The following is a 26,733-nucleotide window of genomic DNA, read 5'->3' as shown; positions in this document are numbered from 1 at the left end:
GCCGACACTACACCTATAGATTTATTTTGTTCAGTCTACAGACTAAACAAAAGAAATCTAATAGATTCATCCATCCACGTTAAACTGCGCAGATGGATGATTCTTCTGCTGCTGCTATTGTACCCAAACAGTGCTGATTGGATGCCGGCACAGTTTGGTCAACAACTTTCGGCTTGGCTCCTTTAATCTTCCAATTGAAGTACTGTATGTCAGGTGGAATGATGCAAACATGGCCACTCAGTAATCAAATTTGCAACAATTTGCTTAAATGTTATATATTTTTTACTGGTTGGATCCTTTACTGGTAAAGAAGAGGTCTACTACTTCTATCTCTTAAACATCAACTCAACAATTAGCACTTTTCTTTGTCATAACCTTCATCATCTTCATATTTAGCTGAAGAAAAATATTTTCTTTTTTTTTTTCTTTGAGGCAGAGGTCTTTTACATTTTCAGCTATGAGAATAGTGTCTGCAGTCTATCAAAGATTGTTGGTGTTTCTTCACTGATCTTGAACCCCCTATCATTTTTCTCCAGCCCTGCTTCTCTTTCTTATGTGTTGAATGTAAAGACTAAATACGTTTGGTGAGAATATGTAGCCTTATCTAACTTCTTGCTGGTCGGGAATGAATATTCCCTAGAGGATCATATCTTACCAAAATTAACTTGAATTAAACGATCATTTCAATCTTTGATCATTTTTATTGAATAGAAAAAAATCTGTTTTGGCAGTAGATGCAAAAAAAATTGGGCCAAATCAATCTTTTCTTTGTTGGGAACATTGTTTGAAACAATTAACTCTAGGCACTCTCAGCACTGGACTGCTTAAAAAAAGATATCCATAAAGTTGACCATATATTATACAATTTTCTTTGTCAATTTCCTTTAGATTTACCTTCAACTATGTAGTGCAAGGGCCTGCCTGATTGCATTCAAATTTAACGTGTTTAGGTTTGACCTCCTATTATATGGTTTTTGTAAATCTAAAGGGAAATTGTACAAGGAAATTGTAGAATGCATTGCCAGCCTTAAGGTGCAACTATCATATCATGGAAAAAAAAAGTTAATCATGACAATACAAAATTATTGCTAATGTAGCGCTGGTAGATTTATGATCTACCATCTGATAGGTATATTTAGTGAATTGTTCGTTAAGGGAGTTAGATTTGCCTCTGTTCCAGCTTGGCTGATGTTGCGTGTGGTTCCACATTGAGCTGGTGGGTGTCGCTGTTACCATTGGCTGGTTTTGGAAGGGCAATGTGTCGAAGCGTATGGGTGCTCCTCTGTCCCGGAGACAACTAGGTGGAGGTGGTCCTCCGAGTTGCATTCTGGGAGAGGGTATTTATGGGACAGACGCCATGTTTTGGGGTTCGTTTTACAGCCACCTGCTGGCCCTCCTGGCCAACAGGTATGCGTTAGAGTGCTACCTCGTGGTCCTCCGTTCCGGAGGCCCGCGCCGCTGCGGCGCGTGGGTGGGCCCAGAAGCATGTCTGGGGCCTACCACAGCAGCCGAGGAATGGTCCTGAGCTGTCTATCCAGAGTGAAGAAACTGGACAACCGAGAAGATCCCAGGGGAGCACCCGTCATGGAAGGATCATGCAGAGTGCTGGTCTGGAGAGAGGCCTGGTGACTCGGTTGGAGGACATATCCTAAAGTAGTTCTACAGCATAGTACTGCCGGGTTGGCTTAGAGGTCCAAGTACTGTGTCTGACATTCACCGCAAAAAACCAATACATCCTGTGGCAGAGGATCGTACGGGTTTATTTCAAGCAAGTCTGTGGCAGAGACTTTTGTTCGTGCTACATACTGGCTGCTAGGCAAGTTAGAGAGAGGCCTATCCAGGCGAGCAAAGATTGTGTCCCACAAGGGGATTGTATCCGATTACAATATTTAACTTTAAAGGACATTCTCAAGAATCCTAAAGAAAGGTATTTGAGCTTCCCTGCAGTTTCCCTCCTGCCTCTTTCCTGCTACTAAATTTGTTACTTGGTTCAATAAAGCATTGAAAACGTACTCAAGTGTTGGTGCTTTTATCGTCCAGAGGTAAACTCAACGGAACCCTAGACCCGGTGTCGGTGAAACAGGGGTGTCGAGAGTGAAGGTAACAAGCCCGCTTAAACCAGCAGCTCCACCGAGAGTTATTGCTACACTAATAAAAGCAGTGGCCCAAAGTTTACTTTTTCATTATGTTGTTTATGATAGAGACACTACCCTAATCCTTTCTCTTTGGATCCCCTCCTTCTTCCCGCCTTCCATTTTCTTTGTTCTTTATGTTTTATCCTATTCCAAGAAAACAATCCTTATTGTAATAATTGCATATTCTGTGTTTGTAAAATTTGTATACATACAAATTATACTGATATTTACACAGGCACAATTTTCCTACTCTTACTTTCCTTTCACCAGAAGTTAAAAAGGCATGTTAAATCCCCAGGGCACTCTGTACATATAGCACTTGTCCCTAATAAAATCAGTGATGTGGTTCCTAAGCAGAGTTGTTGGATAAGGAGCCCCTCCCACTGCTCACTCTCTTCCGAAAACGCAGGACAAAGGAGACAGCATTCTCACTGACTGCACAGAGGAGAGGGGGTTGTGCAAACTGTGCACACAGAGCCCACACAGCCCACTCTTCCTTTGAAGACTGCAGACAGAACATCTGCGGCCCTCCTTGCCATGCATTCCTTTGCCCCCATGGCTCTATTTGAGCAAATAAAAGGTTGAGCCTGCATCCTCCCACAACCCCCTGACCATGCTGCAGCCATGCCTTCTCTACCACTGTACCGCAGCTGCCAGTTATTTTGCAGGAGATTACTAAAGTAGTAGCTGGTGGCTTGTGTTGTGTGAATGACAGCGGTTAGGGAGCAGCATCAGTCATCAAAAAAAAAAATACAAGCCAACAACAGCACATGCTGGCAACAACTACATTTGTCAGAGAGACTGTGTAGTAGCCGGCATTTGCTGATGTCAGCTTGCATTTTTGTGAATGACAAACACTGCTCCCCAGCCACCACACAACTTAAGCCACCAACTACTACTGTAGTAATTTCCTCTGAACTAGCTGGCAGCTGTGGGAGATTGCAAGCTCAGTCTTAACAGTAACAAAGGATGATTGGCTTCTGAATGGAGATGAGGGCTGGGGGAGGTTGCAGGCTCAGCCTTTTGTTTGTACAAATGAAGCAGAGGAGGCACAAGGGAAGCATGACAATTGAGAGGGGACTGTTTCAGTAATGCCTATACCTCCCTCATAGAATCCCCAAAATGTGGGCTTTTGACTGGGATGGAGCCACTGTCACCAATGACCGTGATAAAAATTACATTTTATCTCCAAACCACAGAACCAGTTTTAACAGGGTTTTGGGCACAGGGTTCCCTGGGGGGTTTAACAAGCTAACTTCTGGTAGGAATTCCTCTTTAACTGTTAAAGCCCAACTCCGCAGAAAAAAAAAACCCTCCACATTGCAAGAGTTACATCCCCATTATGTCTAGGGAATTACAAAAAAAGAGGTTGTATCACTTACTCGACTACCTGCTCCAGGTGGCTCCAGTGGTCTCCTCTGCCTAAAGCTTTGGTCTGGGGATGAAGTCTCAGCATCATCAAGTACAATACAGGGACATTAACTTTGTAATGTACGTTTGGCTCCAGTTGCACTCCAACCTGCTAGACACAGCTTACAGAAGAGCTGTGGGGGACCAGTCGCAGTGCTGGAGGGAGCCTACTGGAGCAAGGAGTAAGGCAGAATCTCCTTAATCCTCTGCCACTAGACGAAATGAGCAATTACCCTTGCAGTGGAGTTGGGGTTTAAACCATTCTATTTAGCTCTGAAAAAAAATCTAGATAAAAAAAAAGTAAATAAAGAAAAAAAAAAAAACAGGATGTTATGCAAAACTGCATCAAAATGCTGTTTCACATAAAAATAAATAAATAAAAGAAATATGGTAAGCTTACAGCTCTGACTGGAGGGTTTTCAGTGACCGGTGTGGAGCTTCGCTGTGGTGACTGTAAGGGTTGAGGGCTAGTGGGAACATGGTTAGTTATCTTCTTTCCTGCAGGCTCTTCAGTGGTTTCTGGTGGAGGACGTTTCACAGCCCCTATGCCTCCAACTGGAAGAGAAGATCATGTTAGTAAAAACACTATAAAGCAAAAAAAAAAAAAAAAAAAAAAAAAAGAATTTAAAAAGATCCCAACCAACAAAAAACGCTGAGAAAAGCGCAGAAAAAAGGTTTTCCTTTCCATAAAATATTTTTTATTCACTTTAAACTTGTTAGAAAATCCGACTACCTCATAAGAGTCAATTCCCTAGCATAGACCCCCTTCCTCATTTAATGTATGCAGAGAGCATTGGAATGATTTATGTAGAACATTAGAAATCACTGGAATGGTTGTGTACACCAGCATGCAGCACTGGAATTTGGGGGTTTCAAACAGCATTTGCTCCAAAAGAAATATGAATTTGAAAGTCTTTGTCTGGGCAAAATTAAATATATAGAACATTCAGTACATCTCTGCAATTGATATACCCAAATATTTTCTGTAAAAACACTACAAGTACAAAAAAATACCTGTTGAACCTGCAAGAAACCCCGTGTGCTCCTAACTTCCTTTACTTAGCTGACTACACTGAAATCCCACCCGGTGTGGTCAGCCCTGCCTAAATTTTCCTCTGTTGGACTACAGAACAACTCCCCCTACTTGTGGAGATGACAAGTGTTTCTGCACTGATGTTTGTGGCCTCGTAGGGGAGATTTCTTTTCATTTCTCCTCAGTGATTGGTGCCACCTGAGAAACTGAGAAAAAAACTGCCCAAGGGGGGAAACAGACAACAATAACAGCCTAACAAAGACTGGAATCCATCTCTACTCTATCCAAGATAATACAAATTTGGCCAGACTTTTGCTTTAACAATTCACTGTTATTGATTGTATCACACTTACACTTTGTTAAAGTGATATTAAAGACAGATTTTTCTTTTTTTAAATAAACATGCCATAATTGCCTGCTCTGTGCAGTGGTTTTGCACAGAGCAGCCCAGACCCTCCTCTTCTGGGGTCCCCCCGCCAGCACTCCTGGCTACTATCCCCTTCTGAGTGACCCTACAGCAAGCCACTTGCTACAAGGGCAACAGAGCGGGCTCACTCCAGTTCCCCCATAATGTGTGTGCACACACAGAGCGGGGTTTGGCTCTGCCCCCGCTCTTTCCTCATTGGCTGACTGGCTGTGGTCGACAGAAGCAGGAACCAATGGCTCCCACTGCAGTCTGAGGCAACGAGGAGGAAGAGACCTGGGAGAGCCCATGCTCTTGTGCAAATCGCAGGATCGAGATGGGGCTTAGGTAAGTATCGGAGGGGCTGCTGCACACAGAATATAACACATGAAGGTAAAAAACCTTGAGCTTTTACTTCAATATCCAGAATTGTTTGACTACTTACAGGGCCACACTGCAAAACGTTCATGGGGACACAGGCAAACTTTCTCTGCTGTTCCTCGCACTTATGCCCTGTACACACGGTCGGACATTGATCACACATGCCGACAACAAAATCCATGGATTTTTTCAGACGGATGTTGGCTCAAACTTGTCTTGCATACACACGGTCACACAAAGTTGTCGGAAAATCTGATCGTTCTGAACGCGGTGACGTAAAACACGTACGTCGGGACTATAAACTGGGCAGTAGCCAATAGCTTTCGTCTCTTAATTTATTCTGAGCATGCGTGGCACTTTGTGTACACACGATCGGAATTTTCGACAAAGGATTTTGTTGTTGGAAAATTTTATAGCAAGCTCTCAAACTTTGTGTGTCGGAAAATCCGATGGAAAATGTGTGATGGAGCCTACACACGGTCAGAATTTCCGACAACAAGGTTAGTGACAAACTTAGTGACCCGAGTATAAGACGAGGGTGAGAAATGCACAGCTACTGTAAGTGGAAAAGAGGGTCAACAATGCCCATTTGCAGCCTCACTGTGCCCATTTGCAGCCATAGGTCCCCCGAACTTCAAACTCGCTAGTTAAGGGTTCCTAGATGCTGCCTAGCTGCAGCCAAAATTTGGGGTCTCTGAACCCAAATGGTCCCGAAATGACATTGCTGCAGATGGACACAGTTGACAGAATTTGGGGCCCCGTATCTCGGGGCCACTTAGTGCTAGGAACCGCAAATTTGGTGTGCAAACTCAGTGGAACTAGCACCATAAAATATCCAAAGCTGGGGTTTCTAGCACCAAGTGTCCCCGAGATACAGGGCCCCAAAAATCGGTTCAGAAAATGTCAAGCACTTTTCTGCAGCAAAGAATGACATTTTCCGAACCGATTTTGGGGGCCCGTATCTCGGGGCCACTTAGTGCTAGGAACCCCAGCTTTGGATATGTTGTGATACCAGTTCCACTGGGTTTGCACGCCAAATTTGGGGTTCCTAGCACCTAGTGGCCCTGAGATACGTGGCCCCAAATTCGGTTCAGAAAATGTCAAGCACTTTTCTGCAGCAGAGAATGACATTTTCCGAACCGATTTTGGGGCCCCGTATCTCAAGGGGGGCACTTTCAGCACAAAAAAATGTGCTGAAAAACTTGACTTATACTAGAGTATATATGGTACATTCTTAAGGCCTCACGCACACAGGACGTTTTGCCAACTCTCATAAAAACCTTTTCTCTTAGCTCCAGCGTTTTGGCAAAAAAAAAAAACCTGACGCTTGTAAACGTGTGTAACTTGTTTACATGTGTCAAGTGCTTGGATGTTAATTTATTTAACTGGCCAGAATAATAATTTGGAAGCGTTGAACGTTTCTTCTGCCAAAAGTCTGCTGCTCCTGGAGGCACTGATAGACATCCCTAGGAGCAGCTGAGAAAATGTCCAGTGTGCATGGGGCCTAATAAGTGATCAGTGGTGACCATTATGCCCCCCCTCCTCCTTCCAAATAAAAGCCCCATTTATACTGGTGGTCAAGAATAAAAACCTTTATACATTGATGGTCAGATCTGCACAAATGTCCCCCCAACTAAAATCAGCTTCATATTGTATAATGACTATGTAGTCACTTGTAAAGAGGGTGCTCCTACTCCAAGTGTGATGCAGATTTAGCTTTGAAATCCACAATTGTCGCAGTCAATTAGAAAGTGGTTCACTGCTGTGCTGGGACCCCTGCCTTATGTCATCTGAAGCTCTGCTGCCCTGGATTCTGAAGACCAATGCAATGAAAAGTACTGTGCCCCTTGGATGCCAAAGCCAACCTCAGACTGCATTCTGACCATAGGTAGGGAGGATGAATATAGGAGCCAAGAGTATGAATTACAAATCTATACATTTTTGGGAAATTCTTACTGGGCCTCTCCCTTTCCCCATGGCCTAATCTGCTATGGTAGTAGTTTAGCCCTCAATATACCCTTGTCAATACCTTCATTTGAGCTCTGGTGGATATTGTAACTTAAAATAAAAATTACCTATAGTAGTACTCATTGTGAAAGCAATGTTCTCTTATTTCCTCTAGGGAATGTTATAAGTCACATATTTATGTCATGCTAACCAGTGATCCATTAACTAAAGATAATTAAATCACACCACTAAGGTGTGTATTCTACAGTCTCATTAGAACAGACTGTTTTTACAACTAAGCAACATAAATGTTGTTTTATTACCCAACGGACAATTGCACAAAAAGGGACAAACTAGAAACCAAAGAATTTTCAGACTTATTCCATCAGACATCTGTCCTAACAAGACTATGTTCAGACTTCCCCTGTGGCACGTTTAAGCCCAAAATCCAGCCAAGTTCTGTTTAAATAGTGCTTGTATTTATTGAGGAAATATTTGACTTCCGAGAAACACACACCTTAATCCAGGGCACAAATTAGTCAGGAATCACAAGCAAACAAATAAAAAGCCTGCAGAAAAAAAAAAGGTGGAGGGAGAGACAGAAGAGCAACGGCAGAATTTCAGTGCAACACTGGAATACTTTTTGGAGGGGTGGAAAGAGGATTAATGGGCCAACACTTCTTGGACCACTATTCTCGATTTAAAGTTCCAATGCTGGAAAAAGCCAGGGCCATCTTAACCCAAATATGTCCGGGAGATAAACTATATAAGCTGATACAGTCAAGGAACTGCAGCCACCCATTGGTACCTTCTGTGATCCACCTATGTTCTAGATGCCCCTGATTGCAGCTCCATAAAGTCCATTGCTCTGCCATGCCACTGCCTGCATCCCCCAATGATCACATTGGCCAGAGGGGTAGGGGCGTGCACGAACCCTGACTTACTATCTGGAAGTCATAAGCTCCATTTGAACACCTCAGCTTTGGGGGCTCTGATGGCACCAATGAAGACAGGGGGTATTTGTAAAAAAGAAACAATGGCAGCTGTTTTAATCAGTTTGAAGCTAGCAAACAAATGGAAAAAGTACACAAGGCCAGGGCAATATGCAAAGCAAAGCAAAAAGTTCCCCAGGTCACGTTCACAGCAGCAAACAAACAAAAAACCCTAAAGCAGGGGTATCCATCCCATAGCCTGTGGGCCACGGGCCGCATGCGGCCCAAGAAAGTTCGGCATGCAGCCCAGGAATGTTAGGAGAGACGCAAGCCTAGAAGCCATGGCAGCCAGCAGGGACAAGCTATGCACAGTCACATATGGAGGCCCCCCCCAGTGCCCCCTGCCCACAACCTTCCCTCTACCTCCCGACAAAGCACATAGTGTTGTGTGGGGAGGAGCAACTGAAATCTGGGGCCCGTACCTTACTACATACAGCCCTGCAGCTGTATGTTCCCCTCTTTTACTTTTATAATAAAAAAATATTACAATAAAAATTAAGTTTTATTGCTCAGATAGATGCATTATCTATAACAGTGATCACTGCAATCTGCCCTGATTTTTTCTGCTCATCGGTGATCCTTATGCCGCGTACACATGAGCGGACTTTACGGCAGACTTTGTCCGGCGGACTTTGACGGACTTTCCGAATGAACGGACTTGCCTACACACGATCAACCAAAATCTGACGGATTCATACGTGATGACGTACGACCGGACTAAAACAAGGAAGTTCATAGCCAGTAGCCAATAACTTCCCTAGCGTCAGCTTTTGTCCATCGGACTAGCATACAGACGAGCGGACTTTTCGACCGGACTCGAGTCCGTCGAAAAGATTTGAAACGTTTCATTTCTAGGTCCGTCGAACTTTTGGGGAAAAAAAGTCCGCTGGAGCCCACACACGATCAAATTGCCTGATGGACTCCGGTCCGCCAGACCAAGTATGCCGTAAAGTCCGATCGTGTGTAAGCGGCATCATTGTAGGTTATCACCATCCCATATGGTCTTTGGAATCTTAATATTTTAATATATTACAAGACTATGGACATTTTATCATCATTATTTTTTTTTTGCATTAATTAATATGCTTTTAACGGAGATCATCTAACACTGTGGGATACCCACCGCTCTAGTTTCCTGCGCCTGTACTTGTATATAGTATTTTATGTGTGGCCCAAGACAATTCCCCTTCTTTCAATGTGGCCCAGGAAGGCCAAAAGTTTGGACACCTCTGCCCTAAAGTATTCCATCAATTATGGTTAAAAACAGAGGTTTTTGTTGCAAGCATATGTAAAGTAACACTGCCGCATCAAGGCACCTCTAAAAAGTGTAGTCCCCAACTGAAAACCATCTTTTCCCAACTATGGAACATATACAGTTGTACATGCAGATACCATTCACAAATGTGATTGTCATTTCCATCCATCTGACTGCTACCTTCAGCCCATATTAGTTCTTGCTTCTGGCAAAAGGCCCACAAATACAGGCAGGCCTAAAGTGCCAATCAACACAGTACTGCATAATGACTTTATGCAACAATCATGTTGATTTTCACAGAAGGTCACTGACAGTGAAAGTTATTAGTTGAACATTTTCAAAATAGTTTGCAAGCCGTGGGAGCAATCATATGACAGTCCTGAAGCCTCCTTAACACAGCAGTTTAATCATCATGGCTTTTACCACTCTGTTCTACCCAATCTTCTGTAGCTGTAAAAGGTGAACTGGCGCTACGGGATTATGGTGTACACAACTATGCTACCCAAGTCACAAAAAACAACCTTCTGAGGAGTCCCTACTATGCCATTGTTAGACTTTTGGACTTAATGCCAACATATTCAACAAAACTGTATAGAGATTACTGGAGGCTCCAACTGTCCAATATTTTCAGTAAAACCATGTTCCTCAACCTGAAATCTCCAAACACTGGAAACCTTCCATAAGGTCTAGGTACAAATCCTACACAGATCTAATGGAACTGAGCAGCTGCTGACCCAATAAAGCCGTCCCTTATTTCTAAAGTGTATATAAATCCAAGAACAAAAATGTAATAAATGGACATAAACGTTACAAAGCCTAGTGAGTACAAAGAGCCATTCACACCAATCCCTGTGCCATTGAAGATTACGATCTAATGTCTCGCCCAGTCATACAAATACACACCTAGTCTACATGGCAGCAATCAATTAAACCTTAAAGCAGTATTAAACTCAAAAAGCAAACATTTATTGTTTTGCAGCTTATCGATACTTTGATATGATGGCGGTACTGGTTTACCTTTTTAGGCTTTCTTCCTTCTATTTTCATCTGGTGATCTGGCTAGTAAGTCTTTTGTGTTTTAAAAGAGCAAGCTCTTTTGCAGTTACAGGGATGAGACAAACCATTCAACGCTGACAGGGGTGCTCACAATCATCAGCATTTATTTATTTATGGGAAAACCTTCATCTCAAAAAGGAAAAAAAACTGTTTGTTGTCACTGCTTATAAAGTGTTAGCTGGAGTTTGGCTTCAATTTGTTAGTGTATTTAAATCTGCTAATACTTCCAACACTCCCCTCGGACTGACAATGCTGCTGTCCAAATCTGCCCCTTGTGCTCCTTCATACAGAGTGTAGGCATTCTAATACAGAAGGTGTGTTATTGGCCAGATCACCAGGGTAAAACAGAGGGGGAAAAATAGCCTAAAAAAAAAGAAACAAATGCAGCCACCATAATCTAAAGATTAGTAGGCCTCTGTTTAGGGTTTAATACCGCTTTATTAAATGCCAGCTGAAAGTCCAGGAGGGAGAAAAGCACCAAAAAAATGGAAGCTGGCACACCATTTTGTTTTTAGGCATTCATGTCACAGACCAAGACACAGACCTACACTGAAATACACAGCAGTTTGTAGAAGCACAAGAGTAAGCACAGGCATTCACCTATAATACACCAAACCACTCTATAGCTAAGGGCTTGTTCACACTTGCTCAAAATAATGACGCTCATCAAATGCGCCTATAGCGTTAATGCGCAGGTGCGTTTGATAAGCACTTAATAAGCATTAAAAATGCTTACTCAAATGCCCTATGCGCGTTTGCCATGCTTTTTTAGCAAGGTAAAACCACAAACGCCTATTATTAATTGTAATGTACTACTGCACCAAAATCACATGCGGGCGCGGTTGCGAGATGCTACCATAAATTTGAATAGAATTAGTTAAAGTGATTGTAAAGGATCGTTTTTGTTTTTTTTAAAATAACAAACATGTCATACTTACCTCCACTGTGCAGCTCGTTTTGCACAGAGTGGCCCTGAACATTCTCTTCTGGGGTCCCCCGGCGGATCCTCCCCACATCAGATAACCCCCTAGGAGAAGCACTCTCCCGGGGGGGGGGTTACCTTGTGGGCGCGCTCCCGAGTCCAGCATCTGCGTCCACAGACACGAATGCCGGACTCGCCACCCCCCCCCCCCCCCCCCAGTGCCCGCGTCATTGGATTTGATTGACAGCAATGGGAGCCAATGGCTGTGCTGTTATCAATCTATCCAATCAAGAGCTGGGACCCCATGGAGAGAGGGACAGCACGTCCCCGCCAAAGAGATGAAGGGGCTCAGGTAAGTACAATGGGGGGGGGGCTGGGGGCCCGTGACTGCCAGGTGTTTTTTCACCTTAATGCATAGGATGCATTAAGGTGAAAAAACACAAGGTTTTACAACCCCTTTAAAGTGCTTCACCTCCTTTCAAACTTGACAAGAGGCTTCAATTTTGAAGCGAAGAGACGCAACACTAACGCTTCATATTTTGATAATGTGAACAGCACTGCGTGTTGTCCATAGTATCATTTGCATAGGCATTCGAGGGGCATTAAAAACACCCGCTGTTAATGCCAGTGTGAACTAGGTCTTAGTTATGTTAAAAAAAATTATAAAATTTGTTTAATAGATTAACACTGCCTATCCTCATGGTCATTCAAGAGCAAGTCTAAGCAATACCAATATATGGCTAATTCTATCAAGCAAACATCAAAACTACGTTAAAGTGAATCCAGGTAAAGTTTAATTTATTTATCCTAACCCAGGTTTCATGTAATCCCCACATCCAGGTTCAGAAGACTTTTCACTGTACTCAACGGTGGCCCTGAAGCCTTTGTTCAGACAACTCGTGGTTGTGCAACCAATCTCTTTTTTGGAACTGCAAAGCTAAGACCCAGAGAAAACCCTAGTTTGCATTTTTACAAACTGCTTTAAAGTTATTCTAAACCTCAGACATGAAATATGAACAAAGCATATCCCTCTATAGTGATTAGTGGTCTTAATCCAGAGCACTAAGTGTCATTTCAGTCAGCTGCCTCTTTTCTCTGCTATCTGCATGAGTCACTTCTGACAAGTTTTCCTGACACCAAGAGAAAAAAGGTGACAGGGGAGGGAGCTCCAGCACACAGCCTGTGATTTACAGCCTCAGCTCTGTTCCTGTGTGAAGGGGGTGTGTCCCGTCCCTCCAATCAGCTCTAAGAGCTCTCCTCACTGAGCAATGCAGAGTGTCATTTCAGCTCTCCGCACCTTTTTTTTAAACTCTCAGAAAAGCTGTATAGATTCTGGCCTTTGAATGGCTGTAGAGGAGAGAGGGCTGTGGATAACCAGGTACAACTTATGTAGGAAGCTTTGTTTCATCTCTGTGTATCACCTGAGGCCAGTCACTTCACTGGTTTACAACCACTTTAAGGAATAACCTGCCAGGAAAGGTCTGGCCCCATTTCCCAGGTCTTTTCCACCACTGGTATAGCTAGACTCCAAGCAAAACAAAAGACAACTTTGTGGCCTGGTAAGCAGGACCACAGCTACAGGGTAGTGAGATGTCTCCATGTTGGTGGTAGAAGATGCTGCAGTTACCCCCTCAGTAATGTATCACAGTAAATAATGGAGGTTGGTACGCTGGCATAGGACATCCTTCCCAAAACTCCAACTAGAATTCTAACCAAGAACTTCTAAGTTCAGGAATATGTGATCGAGTCCATGGAGAGGGTCCCAAGAATGGTCAGCTGACCAACTCAAAGGAAGCAGTTCAGCTGAGGGCTGTAGGAAAAGATCCTTTACAGATTAGGCTTCTCATTGTGTTTTGTTATATATTTTTTAAGCTGGAAACTATTAAGTCTTGTGCAACGTTTTTCCAGTGAAGGACTATTACGTAGAAGTGAAAGTATCATGCAAGGTCTAGTTTGAGTCAATTTGTCTTTCTATTACCTTCAGGGTCTTTAATAAAGAAACATGCTACTATTTGGAAGGGCATGCAGCTATCCAAGATGAATGCCAGCATGGATGAGAACACCATTCTGTAGGTAGGCTGTGTTCATAAAGTTACTTTAAATGACAAACATTCATACTTGCCCACAGTTCATCTACTGCTACATTCTGGAGTTAGGGCCACACCAACTCTATGGAAATATTGCACTGCCTTGGAGGGTATTTAGAATCCCAGGGCTGTAACGCAGCAATTCTAAGCACTGTTTCACCAAGCATTATTTACACTGCAACAAAAAGGGACAAATCAACCTATAAAGCTGGAAGAACCGTAACAGCTCAGTCTGACACACCTTCCTTGCCCGATTACATGCGTCAATAAGGGCAAATTCCTTTTATACTTTATGAATGCACCTGTCAAAGCCGCTGTAACTGCTGTGACATTGAATCTGTCTAATCAGTCTAGTCAGATAGGAATGCCTTTTGAACATACAGGTTATATAGATTATTATATTATATTATAGTTATTATACATGCTTTAATACATACTGTCATGTCTTAAGATACTGGTGTAGTATCACTAGCATTATCAGCAGGAGAGGGCCACCATAAAACTCACCATATTTTCTCTGTACAGGCTTCCTTTAATGTATAATTATCAAAGGGGAAAAACACAAGCCTTGAAGAATGTATACAATATTTACCATTGTGACAATTGTTTGCTACTGCAGAATGAGGGTGTGTTTCCCTATGCACCAAAAGCCACTGGTATAAAAACGTAACCTATATTAAAGTGGTTGTTAACCCACAGGGTTAAATATACATTATCCTCTTGGTTGATTCATGTAATGCCCCCCTGTGACTGTGCTTTATAAAAAAAAAATGCAGCTATATACCTGTTTACAGAGTGCAGATCAGCGCTCACGTGACCCGCCGGCTCTCTCCTCTCTCAGCCTGACAGTTGCAGTGGGCGGGGCTGAGGATCCCCCATTGACGTCAGTCAGGAGGGAAGGAGGAGAGAGGCGGCAGGTCACGTGAGCACCAATCTGCGCTCTGTAACGAGGTATATAGCTGCATTTTTTTATAAAGCACAGTCACAGGGGGACATTATATGAATCAACCGAGAGGATAATGTAAATTTAACCCTAATTTGGGCAGGAGGAGCGGGCACGAACACAGAGCTGACAGGCGGGGAAGGGAGGGGGGAGAGGATGGAGGAGGGGAAGGAGGAGAGACAGGAGAAACAGTGGATGAAAGAGGCACGATAACTGACCACGGTGTCAGGGCTCAGCAGCCATTATATACCGTGGTCAGTTTACAAAGGGGAGGGCAGAAACTGGCAGGATCAGCCAGGTATTTCAGATGTTACAGGGGGCCAAATTACACAGCACAAGCACTGTGCTGTATAACATGCTTTAAAGTAACAGGATCTTTTTTTTTTTTTTTTTTTTTTTTTTAGGTTAACAAACACTTTAAGGACTTTTTTTTAACTAAAATGTACATTGGTAACTGTGTAACTTTTTTACTTTAAGGGGGGGGGACCCCAGACTTCAAATGTAATATATAATATAAAATTGATGGTCAGTAACTATCCAAAAGAAAAACAGAAGAAAAAACTCTCCCTGTATTTCAAAGTCAAAAAAGAAATATATTCATGCATAACTGATTTAATACGTGGACAAATCTTCATTTGCCCTGATATACCGTATATGTGGCATTGTGTTATTGCAGTGGGGAGTTTTTTCTTCTGTTTTGTTTTTTTTTGGACAATTACTAATTACTGACCACCAATTTTACATTGTATATTACGTTTGGAGCCCGGGGAACCCTCCCCCTTAAAGTGAAAAAACATGCACACAGTTTCCAATATACATTTTATAAAAAAAGTCCTTAATAAAAGGTTACATTTTATACCAGTGGTTTTTGGTGCGTAGGGAAATAGCCAAGATAAACTTAAAGACGAAAGCAGCTTTTGCTTCAATATTCTGTTTCAATCCAGAGATTTAGCCTGCAGTACATTGTTCTGCCACTAGATGTCCTCTGTCTGATCGCTAGCATTATTCAATCCACTTCCTCTAAACCCTGGTCTTCCTGGACCCACTCCAGCCCATGAATGGACAGTGGGCAAAAAAAAAAAAAAAAAAAAAAAAAGCAGCACTGTGATCTTTTTTTTTGTCATTCTGCTTTCCTCTGCCATCAGCATGCTTTTTGTAAGAACATGCTGACAAATTACTTGTACTTGCTCTGCTGTACATGGACTACAAGAGGCTAAAACCAGGTCATATTCAAGTACTTACAAAGATTGCTTTAAAAAATACATTTAATGACTACAATTGCCTTAATTTGTGTCTTTTATATCAGTTTTAAGGCATTGGGTCAGCATGATAACCAGTCTCAGGAGAAAGTCGGTAATGTCAGACCCCGTTTTTTCCCCCACGTGGGTTCAGATCCCCAAACATGTCTGTGAATAGGCACTGATGTCATGTTTTTTCCTTTCTACTAGTGAGAACATGCATGCCCGCCTTTTTGTTTCCTATGCTGTAAAGAAACTTTGAATTAGTTAAACATTCCTTGAACTAGGGGATTCCCGTCATTGGGAATGTTCCTACCCGCTCTGGGGGACTTCTCCAAGAATAATTGAATCAGAGAGACTGTAGCTGGAGTTTACTGCCAGCACGGCTGCTGTATTCTTGTACTAACTGTTCTGGGTGACAACACCCTTGTAACAAGATTTTCTACATATGCTTTCTCTGTATCAGAGAAAAATAAAAAGCCCCTTCTCATGAAGGAACATGAGCTTCTTTTATTTATTTATCTAGGTAAGAGCCATGTCACGCTAGAAATCCTGTCATTGGCAACAATTTGCCAGCAACAGGGTTGCTAACAGACCACTTAAACTGTTGCTAAACCCAGATCCCTGCATTCACTATATCTGGTCTCCCACAGTACACAGAACATGGAAATGCAATTATTTTAGTAACTATAAACAGCTAAATACCTTTTCTTATCAGCAGTATATAGCAGTCTTACGACTTCTATCAGTGTCTGGTTAAAGCTTGTAGGAGGAGTTTTCATTCTCCTCTGACTGTCCTATGAGGTTGCATGACCCCTGACCCTCTGTCTGGACAGTAATAATTGGCCCTGTGCTAATCACATGCACCCTCCCAAGAAAAGAAAAAAATAAACGCTCTAGCAATACACACCAAATTGAGCATGTGCAGAGTGCCCCCAAGGCTCTGTACTATCAGGAGATGGATTGGGGACAGTGGAAGAAGGAGGATCAGAGAAGACTGATGAAACAGATTAACCCCTTAGGTTACACAGTGAGTATACCAAGCATGCTTTACTGCACATACACAATGATTTTACTGTTGTGGGTTTACTAATACTAAGTTTTTTCTATGTCTTCACTATTACTTTGCTAGAGAGTTACATTCTGCACTTTTTCAGCTAACAAGGCAGTGACACCCTTGGGGAAGGTGTCTGCCAAATCGCCATGATTCTTCTGCTGGCAAGGTGTCACCCGCAGAAGCATGACCCTAAGGGCCTGTGAGGACTGGATTTAGGTTTCTATAGACAGACATATGCGGTTTGCTTCCAGGGTCATTCCCCTAAGGCTCCATTCACACCTGAGCGTATTGATTTACTGGCAGCTTTTTTTAAGCTTTTTACAAGCTTTTTAAAAAAAGTTTTAGAAGCATATTACAAGTGTTTCACAGTTTCAGGTCTTTTTGTTTAGCCAATTTAAAGCACAAAGGTGAGGAGAGAGAGAGGAAATTAGGGGTGGAAAGCCGCTGTCTGAGCAGAAAACAAGCGACAAAATGCTTGTAAAGTCTATGAGGCCAAAAACGCTTGTAATCTGCCAAAAAAAAAAAAGCTCATGTACTTTTTTATGCTTCAAGCATTTTGCTTCAGGTGACAGAAGGCTCAGATGTGAACAGGGGCCATTGAAATTAATGGGATTTGGCTTGTTGAGCATTTTAGAGCTACAAACTTCAAGCAGAAAATTGCTCAGGTGTGAACGGGGCCTTACATCTGACATCGCTTTGAGAAGCTTCTGAGATAATTGGGACTTCATTAACAGGTGCAGCTGACCTACTTCTCACATGCATTTGACTTCCTTCCAAGCTGCATTAACCAGGTTAATGCCTTCCCATTGACTTGTATAGGAAGAAAAGCAGTTTTGATGCAAACAAAAGCACGTTGACATGGGTTCTTACCCAAGTTATAGCAAGATATAGTAGAGTGTGAAGACACACCTTTTTCCAGATTGTCAAGACATTAGAGTGCACGTTAGCTGCACACTGGGACAGTGTACATCCAACACCCAAACACACAAAAGATACCTGGTATAAGCATTGCAGTGTTGTGAGCAACTCAAAGACTTGTATATTGGGGAGATGAAGCAACCTCTCAACAAATGAATGGCCCAACATAGGAAGGCAAATTCTACAGGTCAAGACCCAGTAGTTTTCCTATACCTTACGAAAAAGTGACTTTTTGAGGACAGCAAGGTGCACATATTAGACAAACAGAAAACATATGGCATGAAAGAGGCCCTCTACTTCAATCTGAACAACCATCACTGAACTTGGGGGGGCTTCAATGCCATCTCTCATCTACATATATTACCATCTTAGCATCTCTTCCCTGGCTTTTAGCCAACAATTCACAACTTCAGCCATGTAAATTGAAGAATTAATAACTACGCAGACTTCCTGATTCGAAGCATGAGGGGTTATGTCACTAGAACAGGGTGGCTCTACAACTTTCATCCCATTCTTGGACAACACCATCTGCCTTACCATGGTAATAGGATTAACGGGTCGGTTCTACTTGTATGGATATACATACTGGGGTATCTTCCCGACACTAAAGAAGTGGCTTGGAAATGTCCTTAAGATTACAAAATAAGTCTGCTGAACACAACTAACCACTACTAGGTATACCATTACCTGGATAAATGAGAACCTTCACAGACATTAGCTGCTCCCCTTTATGTGAAGATAATGTAAAGTGAATTGGAATATGCCAAAGGTAAAATTTTCCCTTATCCATGTTCTTTGGAGATAAATATGCTACTGGTGCTGTCTGGAACAGGAGGCAAGTAAAAAACAAAAAATCCTGACAAGTACAAATAAAACCTGAGAGAAATTCCAACCCCTAAAAAGAAAAAGAAGGGGACGAGGTGGAGGGGTTGGGTATCTGAACATTTTCGTAACATTTTTAACTACCTTTTTCACCAAAAAGTTGTTGATATGCAAAGCCAGTGTGCAATGTGTACCAGGGCCGGAATTTGCCGTTTGGATGTGTTGGGCATAATAGGGTGCAGTTAAAGGTGTGCTGTCTGGTTCAAACCCTGCGTGTCTGTCTGACTTTGCCCAAAAGATGATTTCAAGGCCCCAATCACATGCTGGATCAAATGAGACTTATGCCGCGTACACACGACCGGTTTTTCCGTCGGAATTAACTCTGGCGGTTTTTTCGACGGAGTTCCGACAGAGTTCCGCTGAAACGAACTTGCCTACACACGATCACACCAAAGTCAGATCGTTTAGAACGCGATGACGTACGACGGGATTAGAAAAAGGAAGTTCAATAGCCAGTAGCCAATAGCTGTCCTTGCGTCGTTTTTGATCCGTCGGAATAGCATACAGACGAATGGTTTTCCCCGATGGGAATTGATTCCGTCGGAAAGATTTAAAACATGTTCTATCTCTAGGTTCGTCAGAATTTTCTAAAGTAAAAGTCCGATGAAGCCCACACACAATCGGAATGTCCGATGGAATGATTCCGTCGGACCTTTTCTGCCGGAAAGTCTGGTCGTGTGTACGCGGCATTACAGTCAGTGGGTCTTATGCTCCTCCACCGCTCCTCCACCACTCGTGCTCATTAAAATAAATGGGCACCGCTGCCGAAGCGCCTGCAAAGCGATTCGGCAGCGGCGCTCTTCGGGCGCATTTAACCCTTTCATCGGCCGCTAACGGGGGGTTAAAAGCGCCCAACTAGTGCCCGAAATGCGCCGCAAAAACGACGTTAAAGCACCACTAAAACTAGCAACGATTTACTGCTAACGTGGCCTGCTGCCAGTTTCGTCAGTCTGTTCTGGACCAACGATTGGGTGGAGCAAAAACAGACTTCAATGTGTCCCTTTGGGCAGCCGGATTTAGGCAGATGTGTGCCCACTTACATGTGGGTACGTTCAAGTTCACTGGACTGAACGCAATAGGTCTGTGCAGGTCCACTTTTGCAGACCTGACCAAAGGTGGTCGGATATAGGTGGATGTACATTCATTTACTCTAGCTGTCCATAGGGATCTATCTTTCCTCCATCACATGATGGAGGATGAAAGCAGAATGGACATGGATGCCACACATCCATTTCTGTTGTGATCTGACTCGAAGAGGGGATCAGTGTATGGATCTCCTGCTGAGCCGGTACTAAAGTGCCTGCGTGAAAGGGGCCTTACTGCTGTTTTGGAAGAGTCACTATGCTTTTGTCATGTAGACATTAAAAGGTTTATCTCGATTTAACTGCACCCCTAAAAATACCCCCAAGTTCATTATCCACAAATGTATTTGCACACTTTATACCCTAATCTTTATATCTGCTATAGGCCCTTTGTTCTGCTAAGATGCTCACTTAGTACAGAATGTCAGTTAATGGAGCTCTACTATTATTTTTGCCCAGGGCCCGGCCCAATTTTGTCTTACTCCTACCCTCAGTTAAGACATGCTCAGCTGTTACCAATTATGTAGAAAGCATAGAGTAAAAATATATTAAAATTCAAAAAACAATTTGCAAAAACCTGGTTAGAGAACCTCAAAGAGAAAAGTACTGTATGTTTCCCAATGAGGGAAGCCACGCTAGCTATTGTTTAGTGGAGTTTTTTAAGACTCTTCTTGTCTATGTTGTATTTCCTAGTGTATATCTGTCAAAGCACAAGAGGTCAGGAGTGAGGGTCATTAGCCAGCAGAGGCCACATTCCTCTCAGCACTGTGGTTTGGAAGAAAGGCTCTTGTCTGTATGAGGGGTACAATTGAAAACATTTTGAAGTAATCTCCTGGGAGACAGAATCTTTTCATTCCCTCTCAGCTGCACAGGGCATTCCCACAGAGGAGAAAGAGCACAGGCGGCTACGAACGCACCACAGAATTGGTTTTACACAGTTCCCCACTAAGACAACAGTGCTAGATACTTTATTTTATTAATACCATATTATGCATTAGATTACTCTACTGAAGAGCATATAAAGAACAGGACAAATAGGTTTGCATCTCACTGAATAGTTGATGTAATACTGACTATACTAAATTCACACATGCCAAATTTCCAAGCCTCTAAATAAAACCTGTCATGAACTTGGGCAAATTAGACAATGAAAAATGCATAAGCAAAATGAAAAGTCCATCAAAACCACGAGTAGATCCACAGTTAGAGGAGGCTAAAGTTATAAGCAAATATTGAATTTTCTCAACTTTTCTTAAAAAAATCTCAAACTTGATTCTCTGCCCTACCAACTATCTTTCCATTGGTCAGTGGGGGTGCCCATGGCAATAAATTAGGGAGGAACGAATGGTCAAGTCAGATATGTAGAAGGAAGCCAAGATATGCATATTAATGTGCCTGCCTTTATCTCTGGATTGAGGATGAGTTTAGGCATGTTTGAATCCTAGCCCAAACCTACCCAAGACCACCAGGAAGCAGTCACTGTACTGGGCCAATAATCTGTGGCTGGGGCATTTCCCCCCCAGCAGGAGCACGTATACAAGGGGAGTATATATATGCAGCTGCAGAGCGGGAATGCCTCAGCTCTTATGTTTGGATTGTAGAGTGAAAGCTTCCTGACGGGCTTGCTCAAGTGAATTCGGACTAGGATTCTGAGCTCATCCCTACTCTGGATCTACTGATCTTTCTGGCATGTGGTTTTAACTGAAGTCCACTTTTTCATCAAATGTTTTGTTTGAAATTCCCAAGATTATGAAAGGTTTACTTAAAAATGATATAGCTTACCTACCCTTGTTATTAGGAGCCAATATACACTCACCGGCCACTTTATTAGTTACACCTTGCTAGTACCAGGTTGGACCACCTTTTGCCCTCAGAACTGCTTTAATTCTTCGTGGCATTGCTTCAACAAGTTGTTGGAAACATTCCTCAGAGATTTTGGTCCATATTGACATATTAGCATCACACAGTTGCTGCAGATTTGTCAGCTGCACATCCATGATGTGAATCCCCCGTTTCCATTACATCCTAAAGGTGCTCTATTGGATTGAGATTTGGTGACTGTGGAGGACATTGGAGTACAGTGACCTCATTGTCATGTTCAAGACACCAGTTTGAGAGGATTTGAGCTTTGTGACATGGTGCATTATCCTGCTGGAAGGAGCCATCAGAAGATAGGTACACTGTAGTCATAAAGGGATGGACATGGTCAGCAACAATATTCAGGTAGGCCGTGGCATTTAAACGATGCTCAATTGGTACTAAAGGGCCCAAAAGTGTGTCAAGAAAATAACCTCCATGCCATTACACCACCACCAGCCTGAACCGTTAATACAAGGCAGGATGGATCCATGTTTTCATGTTGTTTATGGCAAATTCTGTCCCTACCATCTGAATGTCACAGCTGAAATCGAGACTCATCAGACCAGGCAATGTTTTTCCAATCTTCTAGTGTCCAATTTAGGTGAGCCTGTGTGATTTGTAGCCTGAGATTTCTGTTCTTAGCTCACCCAGGGTGGTGGTCTGTTGCTGTAGCCCATCTGCTTCAAGGTTCTGTTGTGCATTCAAAGATGGCATTCTGCATACCTTGGTTGAAACAAGTGGTTATTAGAGTTACTGTTCCCTTTCTATCATCTCGAACCAGTCTGCCCATTCTCTTTTGACTCTGACATCAACAAGGCATTTTCGTCCACAGGACATTTTCTCTTTTTCGGACCATTCTCTGTAAACCCTAGAGATGGTTGTGTGTGAAAATCCCAGTAGATCAGCAGTTTTTGAAATACTCAGACCAGACCGTGTGGCACCAACAACCATGCCTCGTTTAAAGTCACTTAAATCCCCTTTCTTCCTTATTCTGATGCTCAGTTTGAACTTCAGAAAGTAATTATCACCACGTCTAGATGCCTACATGTATTGAGGTGCTGCCATGTGATTGGCTGATTAGCAATTTGTGTTACCAAGCAATTGAACAGGTGTACCTAATACAGTGGCCGGTGAGTATATATATATATATATATATATATATATATATATATATATATATATATATATATAAAAATTATACACACATATACACACACTACTACTACCAGTCATCCCGTGCATGAAAAATTTAAGCTCCATTAAAAATGTGACATTAGCAGCTTATGAGAGAAATTCAATTTTTCTAGCAGTACAGGAAAAGGCCTTAGTGATAAGAGTAGACAAGATGTGGATGGTGCTACTTCACAAGATAGTAATTGTTAAACAATTGAAAAAAGTGGACCTTTATCGTTTGTATAAGACTTACCATATTCAAACCACCTACACCCTAATTTAATCATATAAAATTATACAAAGATATCTAAAATACTCTAGATACTTGCATTTACATCTCCTCTAGTGCCAGTCACGTGGTCTCTACCAACAGGATTTTGGAAAAATATGGTCTGGCACTGTCTGCCATTATTCTTCCAATTTTCCAATTCCTAGGTACTGGCCATGTGGTCAGCACCAGAGAGCATAGAAATACAAACACAAGAAATAAAGCAAGTGCTTCAGGTGTTTTTGCACAGTATGGCATTTTTTTCATCCACGGAACGATCATCTGTGGGGCAGGAACATATTTTCTGTTGGTTGAGGCAAAACGTACCATTATAGCCCAAAGAGAGTTTATTTTTTCTTCCTCTGGACCAATATTACTGGAATATGTGAAAATACGAAGAAGAGCGATACTTTTTTTTATAACTAGTTAGCCATGCAACTTACTAGGAGAGCGCCCGTGGAAGTAGTTGTAATACTGTGACACATAAGTCAAGATGCTCAGCCGGTCTGGCACACGTAGTTTGACCATGTCCTCTGCATCAAGCAGAGCCGGAATTCCAAGTTTTTCCTCGGCAACACGGAAAGCCTGCAGAATGGAGAAACAGGCAAAAAAACTCTTCAATTGCAAGAACCATGAGATACTAGATCTGCTCTAAGTTACAAAAAATACAGCCAGAGAATGGTTCTCCAAAGCCTGCTGCAATACCCAAATACAAGACTTCAACAAACCTTATTTATGGAAAAGGCTTTCACTTCAACCCTTCTCCATAACCATTAACTGAAACAGCTCTTGGAATCAAAGGCAACTTTTTTCTATATGTTGTCTCAATCAAGGAAATAAAAATCACACTATTGGTGGATTGGGAGTAAAAGGCATCTTTGGAACATAAAACACCATCAACCCATACTTGATCAAGCCAGTGAAGTAGTATGTTATTGACTGCGACAGACAAACCACAGAAGTCAGCAAGCTCCTCAAATAATACAGCCATCACCTAATGGTCTTTGCTAGTACTAGCAATGGAAGCACCAACTCCCTGGCTTGGGGTAACATGGAGATTACCATTGTTACCCAATACTTCTGAAAACAGTAGTTACCTGGCTGTCATTCTGATCCTCTGGCTTTAGTAATTTGAGTCACTGGCAAGCACAGTGGCTAAGTGGTTAGCACTTCGGTCTAGCACCACTAGGGTCATCAGTTCGAATCCCAACCATGGCTACTAGCTGCTTGGAGTTTGCATGTTCTCCCTGTGCCTGCGTGGGTTTCCTTCGGGTACTCCAGTTTCCTCCCACATTCCAAAGACATGCTAGTAGGTTAATTGGCTCCTGTCTAAATTGGCCCTAGTATGTATGAATCTGAGTTTAGGGACCTTAGATTGTAAGTTCCTTGAGGGCAGGGACTGATGTGAATATATAATATATATGTAAAGCGTTGCATAAAATGACGGCGCTATGCAAGTGTATTAAATACTTAAAATTATTATTAGGTTATTTTCCCTGGTGATGAGAAACCACAGAACACTTACAAGGCGTGTGTAAAATGGTCAGCTTTTGTTCATTTGACATTTTTTCCTAAAGAAAAATTGGTGCTATTACTGCTTAAAAAGTGTTAGCTGAAGTTTGGCTTCAATTTGTTTGTCTTTTACCGAAAGGGTATCTCTGTTCTCAACTTTTTTTTTTTTTTGACATTTTGGATAGATTGGGGAAGATCCTCTGTCAGGTGTTTGATGGAGGATTACATTTACACAAGCCGTTGCATTGCATGGTGTGCGCTGTAGTGAAAGCAGTGCTGATGCACCGATCTCTATGCATGGCACTGTTCACAGTGACATTTCATACATTTCTATTGCTCGGCATGCTGTGACCACGCTGCGCTGGAAGAAAGTATTACATGCGCACATATCGTCCACACACCTCCGCAGCACAGTGCTGTGAACTGGCCACACTGGAGACAAGGCAGTGACTGCGCTGGAATAGACGCCCAATGCAGTCCCACTGCAACTGGTATGAATCCACTCTCACCCCTCTACTGGTTCTGGTAACCTCTAATACAGAGTTTGAGGGAAATGCTACATTTTAGAGTCATTTCCAGAACAATGGGCAAAGGGATACATTTCAAAGAGGACACCTGTTCCTGGGGATAAATGTCTAATGCCCCGTACACACAATTGGATTTTCCGACAACAAATGTCAGATGTGAGCTTGTTGTCGGAAAGTCCAACCGTGTGTATGCTCCATAGAACATTTGTTGTCGGAATTTCCGCCAACAAATGTTTGAGAGCAGGTTCTCAAATTTTCCGACAACAAAACTTGCTGTTGGAAATTCCAAGCGTGTGTACACAATTCCGACGCACAAAAGTCCACGCATGCTCAGAATCAAGCAGAAGAGCCGCACTGGCTATTGAACTTCTTTTTTCTCGGCTCGTCGTACGTGTTGTACGTCACCGTGTTCTTGACGTTCGGAATTTCCGACAACATTTGTGTGACCGTGGGTATGCAAGACAAGTTTGAGCCAACTTCCTTCGGAAAAAAATCCATGGATTTTGTTGTCGGAAAATCCTATTGCGTGTACAGGGCATAAGGAATCTCCATGGCTTTGGGAGATTACCTCTTACTTCCTGTTCCGTCTCTGTGACTGGAAGTGAAGGAAAATTTCCCCAATGGTACACCTGCAGCAAAAAAAAATAATCTAACAGGGATTTTAACTCCTCCTTACTCTATTCACAACTTTAAAAAAAATGAAGTTTTGGCTATACAGAAACTTTAGGCTGGGTTCACACCTACAACAGATGCGGTTCGCAGCAGGGGTCCGGTGTGTCCCTCTTCTCCATTTCAGGGATGAATCAGGGCCGAACTTTTGCCTGAATTCGGCCCTGAAACAAAGTCAAAGACGCACAGCGTTCCTGTGCAAGCCGCTCCGCAGCCCCAACGGAGATATGTCAACCGACTCCATACAGAGCCAGTCACAATCTCCTGTCATGCGAATTGGATGCGGTGATACCCGCATCCAATCCGCATAGGTGTGAACCCAACCTTAAAGTCTATTTGAAGCCCCCTCTCAAGAACAAGTGCCTCTTGTTGGTGTCATTGGGTAGAATAATGTCACATATCAGTGGGAGGAGTGGTGACCCAAGATCTGGATAAAGGCAAGCAAAGGGCCATATCTGGCCCTCGAGCCGCAGTCTGGAGACCACTGAATGAATGAATGAATGACTTGTATAGCGCTGCAAATGCGAACTGAATCGCCTCAAGGCGCTTGGTCCATCCTGTGGGTCCAGCTTGTTAGAAGAGGTAGGTCTTGAGTTTCTTCCTGAAGGCCTGACAGTTTTCTTCCATACGGATGTTGGTCGGTAGAGTGTTCCATAGCCGTGGGTCCTTGTACTGCAAATCTTTGTTCTCCCTTTGATTTGTAGTGGGATTTGGGAACGTGGAGGAGGTTTTGGTGGGTTGATCGAAGACTGCGATAAGGTACTGCGATTAGGTTCCACTGATCTGGAACAACTGTGGGTGTAGGAGTGTATATGGATGTTTTGTATCACTATGTGTTTTTTTCTATAGGTTGAACTGAATATAACTATAAAAACAACCTATGGAGCTGCTGTACACATGTGCCATTTAAAGAGGTGTATTTTTGAATTTACTAAACAGCCTCTAAAAGGGAAGAGGTGCTTTATCTGGATCATTGTCCTATT

The 26,733-nt window shown here is 42.6% G+C and overlaps 1 protein-coding gene across 1 annotated transcript in view; it reads right to left on the bottom strand.

Moving 5' to 3' along the window:
• MICALL2 (MICAL like 2) overlaps window positions 1-26,733 on the bottom strand; it is a 150,328-nt gene that overhangs the window by 73,051 nt on the left and 50,544 nt on the right. Inside the window, exons 4-5 of the mRNA XM_073636751.1 lie at window positions 23,486-23,627; window positions 3,946-4,100 (exon numbers count right to left, since the gene is read on the bottom strand). Of these exons, the coding sequence (XP_073492852.1) occupies window positions 3,946-4,100; window positions 23,486-23,627 (297 nt within the window). The remainder of the gene's footprint in view (window positions 1-3,945; window positions 4,101-23,485; window positions 23,628-26,733) is intronic.

Source organism: Aquarana catesbeiana, linkage group LG06 (assembly GCF_042186555.1).
Source record: "Aquarana catesbeiana isolate 2022-GZ linkage group LG06, ASM4218655v1, whole genome shotgun sequence".
Classification (NCBI taxonomy): Eukaryota; Metazoa; Chordata; class Amphibia; order Anura; family Ranidae; genus Aquarana; species Aquarana catesbeiana.
This window is presented reverse-complemented; position numbering and strand designations above follow the sequence as displayed.